Below are 8404 nucleotides of genomic sequence, written 5' to 3' on the forward strand. Positions count from 1 at the left end.
ACAAGTGAAATTAATTATGAGTTAACGCATAACCAAGCTCGGCAGTCCAGCCGAATTGGGGTCCATGAAGAAGGAACGTGCAAATAAACACGATTAAACTAATCTAAAACCTGCATCTGCCGCACGACACCTGGTTTCGTTAAAGCTTAAATGTGATTAACATGCATGAACCCGCGACATGTGACAATCTAGATTAAAATAATTCAGCCATTATGAGCGCGTTATCTATTTGCAAAGGTAATATGAAAAGCAATGATCGTTGAAGCATGAATAAAACCATAAGAGAGGGCTGAACAATATCAATCTAGATTGGGCAAAAGTGTGTTACAAATATATAGAATATTTAAAACATGCAACACTAGATAACTTAATGAATCTACTTAGATTTGCCGTATCTAATAGAGCCGATAACTATCTTGCTTTCACTAAGCATATTGAGCAAACGCCTGCCGCACGGTGTCTACTCATAAACAAAGCGTAAGCAAAGACTTCTTGATTGTCAAGCAAAGATCCGCCGCACGATCATTGAAAACAAACAAGACTACTTGCATCACGTCTAAATCCACCGCATGATACTAAACATGATAACAAGGTTGTCGAAACTTACAGAGGTCGACGGATCGATGACTCCTCTCGAAGAACTCGACGACACGACAAAAGGACTCGAAAGTTGGCATGGAGCCGGTTGTATTGATTTGGTTGTGAACCCCTATTACAATGGTCGAGGGTCAATATTTATACCCTAGACAAAACACGAGTCCTAGAAGACTATGATTTACAAAGGAACTTTTAAACAAACTTATAAACTTACGATTCCTTGCCCTAAACTCTCAGAGTCCTTTATTATTACAACTTTCATCTTTTCGATCGGCTTTGCCTACCATCTTCTGTTTTCCTGAATGGAGTCACCGCCTTCTGGAGTAACCGACCGCACAAGCATTTAGCCGACCGCTTGTTTTATTTACCGAATACCCTTCTTCCCGCATGCGGGTCCACCTGTCATCCTCCAGAATCGACCAAAATCCAGTGTTAACACAATTAAACATCAATCAAAACAACGCAAATTAATGTAAAATATAATCATTTGTAATGCAACTAACATAATTTAACCGACAATTATAGCAACAAAAAATTCATGGTAAACATACTTCTAACTAAATAATTAACCTTAACATTGATAAAATCAAACTAATATCTTCCTTTAAACCGTAGATCATAGTTCCCAAACATAATTTTTCTCCTAACCTTAACTCTCATTCATAATATCCTATCCATCATTCAAACAAAAATAAAATGTGTGTCATTACTTGAATGAGGACGAGGAGGGAAGCGGCCGGGGAATGGAAGGGAAGGGAGGGAGGCGGCAATGGACGGCCGGGCGGGGAGCGGGCTACCGGCGTTCGTGGCGCGGTGGTCGGCATGCTCGGCGATGGGCTGGCGTGGTCGAACGCGGGCGCGGTGGCCAGGCGGCCTTGCTGCGCTGCTGCTCGGCCACTGGGGGACACGGGACACGGCGGGGGTTTTATTCGGCCCTGCCGCACCATGAATCAGGGCGCGGCACTGCCGCGCCAATATCGGTGGCGCGACAGCCCCTGCCCCGTCAGCGGTTAGTGGTTCCGGTCGCCGCCACGTCAGCCCTTTGCCGCGCCACCATGTATGGCGCTGCACAGGTATTTGGCCACGCCAGGACAATAGACGCTGCCAAACGTGTTAGTTTAAAAAAAAACCGACCGTGTTAGATTTAAAATTACTTTCGAAAAAGTCTTAAAATTAAAAAAAATCGCTGAAACCACGAACAGGCTGACAATTCATAAATGCTATGTGCATTACTGAAGTAATCAAAGCTTCTTGTTCTCAGAGCTTTGCAAGCATATCTGCGAGCTCCTCATCTTTCACTTCAATCTCCTGGTGTTCTCCCACAGCCTCTGCAAGCCGCGCAGCTAACTGGTGCTTACACTGCAAACACCAAAATAATAGCCCAAAATTCAGCTACTATTTCAGCAGCCACGAGCTAAAAGCTGACAAATGCTACTCCATCTAATCTTTCCCAAGGTTTGCACAGATAGAATTTTCTTGTTCATGATGCAGTAGCTGCAGTAAGGGTACTTACGCTGAGCTGCTCGCCGCGCCCGACCACGTCGTAGAAGAATGAGTAGCAGGTGCAGAGGTGCTCCGGGAAGCATAGGTACTCCTCCTTCCTCTTCGACTCCCCCATCACCTGCAGCACAGACACAGGCAACAATAAGACAGCTTGTTCGCTAGTTTGGCTGGAACACGAGACGTCCGGTGGTATCAGAAGACGAGGAGGGGAGGCGCCTACTAGAAAGAGCGAGCGGCCGCTGGGCGCGCCGGTGACGCGCCTGACGCCGCGCTCGTCGACGATCTTGCAGGCCCGCAGCATGTTCTTTCCGAACAGCGTCTCGAGGCTGCGGAGAGCGAGAGCATGTCAAGGGCTCGAGAAATAGCATGCCCGAGGAGAGCGGATACAGCACCGCGTGGACGAGCGGCTTGCCATTACTTACATGGATAGGTGCTCGTCGGATGCCTAGCCAGCGGATTTGATCTCCGCCCAGACGGCGTCGGCGACGGCGAGGGAGAGGCTGGTAGTGGCGGACATTGCGCGCGCTAGCTTTTCGACGTTTTGACGCAGAGGACGGTGGAGGGGGACGGGGTTTGATTCGTAGGGAGGCTGACAGGTGGGTCCATGGCCCATTTGCCTTTTCCCACCCTTTTTTGTGCCTTATATAGGACGAGCCGTATGAAATTTTTGGCAGAAAATGAACGGGAAAAGAAGAAGAAAAAAACTCATTCCTGCACTGCTGCTGTGGGAGCTGAAGTCTTCTGAACTCCAATCATAGAACTCTAGTCTTCATATTACAGGAAGAACTGAAGAACAGGGATCCACATACATACAAGATATCGTCACATAATCTTGAACTCTTGTGAACTGCGCTAACTCCAGATAATTCAGCCAAAGGCAGATGATTTCAGGGAATTTATATATACACACGGTGGAAACTGCCGATGAATTTGTGATTACAAGCGCTCGAAATGGCAAACCAGCTAAACCAAAATCAGCTACATTTACTCGTATAGACAATTCAATTCTCTGAAGTCTGAACACTAAGCCACATTCTGCAGCCAGAAAGCATGGGATCAGAGGTACGGTAACTACCAGCAGAAGTTCAAGCAGCACGGATGGCAGGCGTCGGCTGACGCGTCACCGCCGCATCAGCGGTTGTGGAGGGGGTCCGACGAGTTGGGCACCCGCCGCTCGCTGCGCACGAGGCCCTCCGTCGCCGGGAACCGCCACCACTTCCTTGCCCGCACGTCGAGTGGCGCGCCGGCCGGCGGCCTCGCGTCGATGGCATTGGCTCCGTCCGTGCCGGCGGCGGACAGTGCACCGTCGCCTTCTCCGGCTACCAGCGTCAGCAGGAGGAGGAGAAGCCTTCTTTGACTGCCCATCCCATGCATGGAGACGGAGCAGGGTAGTAGAGCGGAAGAGTGGACAGTGTGCGAGGACTGGAGCTGAGCTGGTGTGTTCTGAATCTTCTGCTGTTCTAATATAACATAACAACGGGACATGAGTGACGAGTCAAAGCTGAAGCAAAAGTTGAAAAGGTCTTTTTGTGCCCTAAGAACAACTCCAGCAGGTAGCTGCTGCTGGCACACAATCATTTGCAGTGAGCCTTTTTACTGCCACTATGGGAATAAAAAATCAAAACCCTCTTAAACTCTGAAGCATTTGCAATGCTGCAGCCGAAGGTTTCCCAGCTCTATCATGTAAAGCTATCAGCAAGTGCAGAAATGCTGCAGTTGAAGGTACGCAAATGCATGAAGTGCGCCGGGTACAAATGTAAAGCTATCAGCCTATCAGCTATGCTATGCCAATCTTCAGTTCAGCGACCGAAGAACTATTCAATCTGCACAAAACTGAGGTGGCCATCGGCAGCGTTTCAAATTGGGCGTCGTGCAGGTTTCCTTTTTCTCCTTTCCGAGATGCTTTTAGGTGTGGAGGTTAGTTAGCGTGGAATCGGAGGTTAGCGACAGATGAGAAAAATGGGAGAAGGTGAAATGGCCCGGGAAACAGGGGACACAGCTTTCCACGACACGAGAGAAAAGGCCTCGACCTCGAGGCTCCAAAGCCTATGCGCACTGCGCTTCTTTTCCACGGCATCTCTTGGCTCTAGCGGTCTAGCCGAACGCCGAGGCGAAGAGAGCGCGGCCGGTAGCGGCGGCAGAGCGTGGCTGCGTGCACCGCCTCTAGTAGTCTGCACTCTGCACTCAGGTGCGTGCCCGCGGCTGTGCCTCGGCTGCTGTCTCCTTTGTCTCCGCGGCTCGTCAGCTTTGCACCCGCGTGCGTGCGTTCGCTAACAAAGCTGTGACTTGTTTTTTTGGGCACGCGAATCTGGATCGTTGAGTCTTGTCACGTTGCTTTGCTGAATCTGATGCCCCTTCAGGGTGAAGATAACTTGTGTTGCTTCGAACTTCGATGGAAGTGTTGCGCTACGCTGCAGTTGTGTTTGAGTATGAAAAACTCATGTGTCTGCACGTTGCACAGCATAGTTCTGAACTGCTAGGAAGTGTGCTCCGTAGTTCATAGTCATAGAACATCTCGGGCAAAGGACCCGAGAGAAACGTAATATAAAGGGATAAAAAAGTAGAAAATGTGGGCCAAAAAAACGAAAAATACAAACTCAGCCCAATACACAACTAGGCTTCCCCATTACACAAGATGACAACCCAGCCCGGCTACACAAGGAGGGCCAGAATCGGACGGGCTTCCAGCCAATAGTGAGGCCACGACAGTAGAAACCCACCAGCCGCTCGTGCGGACCCACGTGCTGTTGCCCACCCGAGCATCTCCTCTAGAGGCTGTGAGCCGAACCAAACAAAACCCCGCCTGCACTGCAAGTCTCGCTGCAGCCCCACACGGCCACGCACACGCACACGCACACGCACACGCACACGCCACACCGCTCACCCCCGCCGGACTCCACGCCACAGATCTCTCCCCTTTTCTCTCTCTAGGTCTCTCCAAACTCTTCCCCGCAGCCATGGCCGAGGACGCCCCAAACCCCGCCGCCGAGGGCAGCCAGCCCGCGCCCCCCGAGGGATCCGCCGACGCCGCCCCGCCGGCGGCTACCGCGGGCGCCAAGGCCGCGGAGGCGCTGCTCCCGTCGCTCAGCATCTGGCCGCCGTCGCAGCGCACGCGCGACGCCGTGGTGCGCCGCCTCGTGCAGACGCTCGCGGCGCCCAGCGTCCTCTCCCAGCGCTACGGCGCCATCCCGGAGCCCGAGGCTGAGCGCGCCGCCGCGGCCGTCGAGGCCGAGGCCTTCGCCGCCGCCTCCAAGTCCGCCGCCGCCGAGTCCCCTGCCTCCGTCGAGGAGGGGATAGAGGTGCTCCAGGCCTACTCCAAGGAGGTCAGCCGCCGCCTCCTCGAGCTCGCCAAGTCCCGGTCCGCCGCCGCTGCGGCGGCGGCGCCCGCCGAGGGGAGCGCGAAGGAGGAGCCCGAGGAGGACTCGTCGGCGACTGCTCCAGCCACCGAGGAGGCTCCCGTAAAAGAGGAGTAAGGCGTCGGACCGCGCTTTGATCCACCGACAATTGCTGTTATTTTGGCATTTCGTCCGAATGTTATTCATCGTTTCCCCCTGCCTATGTTTACTAGTATATCTATCTATTGTCTATCTATTAGAGATTGCTTGTGACGAGCGACTGATGATGTTTGTTTCATGGACACGATATAATATTAAGTTATATATCAACCGTGCATCCTTCGCATTGCATATGTGAAGGTTGCTCGTGTATGTTTTCACGAGCTAATTTGTTCTGGTTGCGAAGTGGTTAATACTAAGAGTTCTTTCATCGGTAGGGCTTACCCCATCATGATCTAGGGAGTATATTGAGCTGTGTTACTTCTTGGGCTTGGGAGGGGATCGTTGATCAATGAATAACCCATGTATGTTGAACTATATATGTGCATTGATTCTCGATTCTGCATCCGTGCAGTTCTAGAGGAATTTTGAAATATGTTAAATCATTTGTAGTAAATTGGACATGCTTGCTGATGGCGTTAGATCTGTACTATTTGATCTAGGACATAGACAACACTCAGCAGCTCGCATTTTTCAATGAAGAATACCGAACTGCAAGGACAATGGTTGATAGTCTAAGCAAAGCATACCATATTCAATTATACAGGTGTGACAGCCACCTTTAATTATGTGCAGGCTTTAACTTCGATTCTCCACAATTCAGATTTCAGAGTGCATATTTACATCTGTATAATTGAAGTTTTCAAGTTAAAAGGCAGTCCTGGTTGATCATGCGTCACTAGATGAAAACTGCAGTTTGCCGATTCTCCACAATTCAGATTTCAGATTGAATATTTACATCTGTATAATTGACGTTTTGAAGTTAAAAGGCAGTCCTGGTTGGTCAAGCGTCACTAGATGAAAACTGCAGGTTGTCGATACCACCTCTTTATTTTATCTTCTGAACATCGTTTGTTGCCACCTGTAGAAAAACCTCATGCTCATTCTGAATTATCGATTTGCACCAGCAAAATCCATGTCATCTTACTCATAGCACAAAATGACCAAGGATATGTTCTTTTATGTTTTTTGAAAAATATTTCCATGCAGCTACGCGGTTATTGTGAAAAAGTACCAACTGTGCAGACCTGATTGATATGTAGTGTCGGTGTTTCGGACCGGGGGTCCTCAACCAACCAGTAAATGTGAACTGCGTGCCCCTAATCCCGGACGGTGATGCAAAGAGACACAAGGTTTATACTGGTTCAGGCAATCGATGCCCTACGTCCAGTCTGAGAGATAGATCTTATATTCTTTGCACCGATGTGCTCGTAGTAGGGGGTTACAAGCTAGGTGAGAGAGGGAGCTAGTCCCAGGTCTCGGTAAGGTGTCGTGTGGGCTGCTTGAGACGTTGCTCTCAGGCAGCTGGGGAGTGTGTGTGTTACCCAGTGTTCTTCTTCGTTCGACCTCTCCCTCTAAGTGGCCCAAGTCCTCTCCTTTTATAGTTGAAGGGAGGACAAAGACAGTACATGTGCTAACTACACGACGTCGTGCCAACAGGGGCGGCATGTCCGAGCCCTGTGGCCTGTTCCTGTGGCGGCGTGGTCGTCGGAGTGGTCCGTTCTTGGAGCACTGGGGCGGCGTGCTAGTCCCATTCGATCCTGTGCGTCATGGGAGCCCCGTGACTACCTCGGAGTGGGTGCGGCGGTGAACGTGCAAGCCGCTGTGGATGGACCGTGGGCGAGGCTGAGGCTTGGTCGGTGCTGAGGCTGCACCGCAGTGGGGGTCTCGGCGGGCACGAACCCCGAGATAGCCGAGACCTTGGTGCACAGTGCTGAGGCCCCGAGAGGGCGGCTGATCTAGTGCGCTGGCTTGGAGGCGGTGATGACCCGGGCCAAGTTGTCCGTGCGATGTTGTTTTCGAGGCAGGGATCGCGGGGCACAGTGTAGTGTGGGCGCTGATCGTGGGCACAGCGTCAGAACACAGTGGCCGGTAATCCCCGCCGTGCCCTGTCCCAGCCGGTATGGCGCTGATGCGACCTCAGGTCACGTCGGCCATTCTACGGTGTCGAGCCATTGTCCGGCTGAGATCGCGGGAGTGGTTGACGTATTAATGGGACATGACGTGCTGTCAGGAGGGTCGGTCGAGGCGGGGGGCGACGGGCTATGGATGAACCGGCCTCGAGCGATACGGAGAATGAGGCCTCACGCGAGACGGAGATCGGACTCCTTGCCGAGGCCTTCCGTGAGAGGCCTCGCGCGAGGTAGAAATTGCACTCCCTGCCGAGGCCTTCCGAATAAGGCCTCGCGCGAGGCGGAGATAGCGTCAAGACGCCGAGACCTCCTGTCTGAGCCTTGAGGCGGGGCGGAGAGCCTGGTAGGCTCGAACGTAGCCGGTGAGGAGCCTACGGCTTAGCTTCTAGCTCTGCTTTTTGATGGGATTCAAGTGACCCTTTGATATTCGCTCGGGGTACCCGGTTCTACGGTACCCGACAGTAGCTCCCGAGCCCCCGGAGGAGTGCGTGCACTCTCCTGGGGGTTTGCCGAGGCTTAATTTATAGCCGCTCCCATAGGAATTTGGGTTTTGCTTCTTGAGGTTTCGGTGGGTGCGCGCGAGCGCACCCGCCGGGTGTAGCCCCCGAGGCCCTGGAGGAGTGGAGTTACTCCTCCAGGGGCTTTTTTCGTTTTCGCGTTTTGAGTGAGGAGTTTTTATCGTATTCGCCGAGCCCACAAATGCAAATTCGAGTTGCGGGGGTCTCGGCGAGGTTGTAGGAAAAGCCCTCTAGCCTCCGCACTGAGCGAGAGGTTCGTCAGGGGTCCCCCTGGCTTTTGGTACGACCCTCACGCTTTCTTTTTGATCGGAAGGAGGGG

The 8404-nt window shown here is 52.1% G+C and overlaps 1 protein-coding gene and 1 pseudogene across 1 annotated transcript; one reads left to right on the plus strand and one right to left on the minus strand.

Moving 5' to 3' along the window:
• Positions 1 to 821: 821 nt before the first annotated feature.
• On the minus strand, positions 822 to 2617 carry LOC136547108 (uncharacterized; annotated as a pseudogene).
• Positions 2618 to 4927: 2310 nt separating this feature from the next.
• LOC136547109 (MFP1 attachment factor 1-like) lies at positions 4928 to 5865 on the plus strand. The gene has a single exon (XM_066539078.1). It carries the CDS (start codon positions 5058 to 5060, stop codon positions 5571 to 5573), a length of 516 nt encoding a protein of 171 aa, XP_066395175.1. The 5' UTR covers positions 4928 to 5057; the 3' UTR covers positions 5574 to 5865.
• Positions 5866 to 8404: the final 2539 nt, after the last annotated feature.

Source organism: Miscanthus floridulus, chromosome 3, assembly GCF_019320115.1.
Source record: "Miscanthus floridulus cultivar M001 chromosome 3, ASM1932011v1, whole genome shotgun sequence".
Lineage (NCBI taxonomy): Eukaryota > Viridiplantae > Streptophyta > Magnoliopsida > Poales > Poaceae > Miscanthus > Miscanthus floridulus.

Bases quoted from the DNA above. Each gene is read 5' to 3' on its own strand.
- LOC136547109 (XM_066539078.1), top strand. From the start codon at position 5,058: ATGGCCGAGGACGCCCCAAACCCCGCCGCCGAGGGCAGCCAGCCCGCG.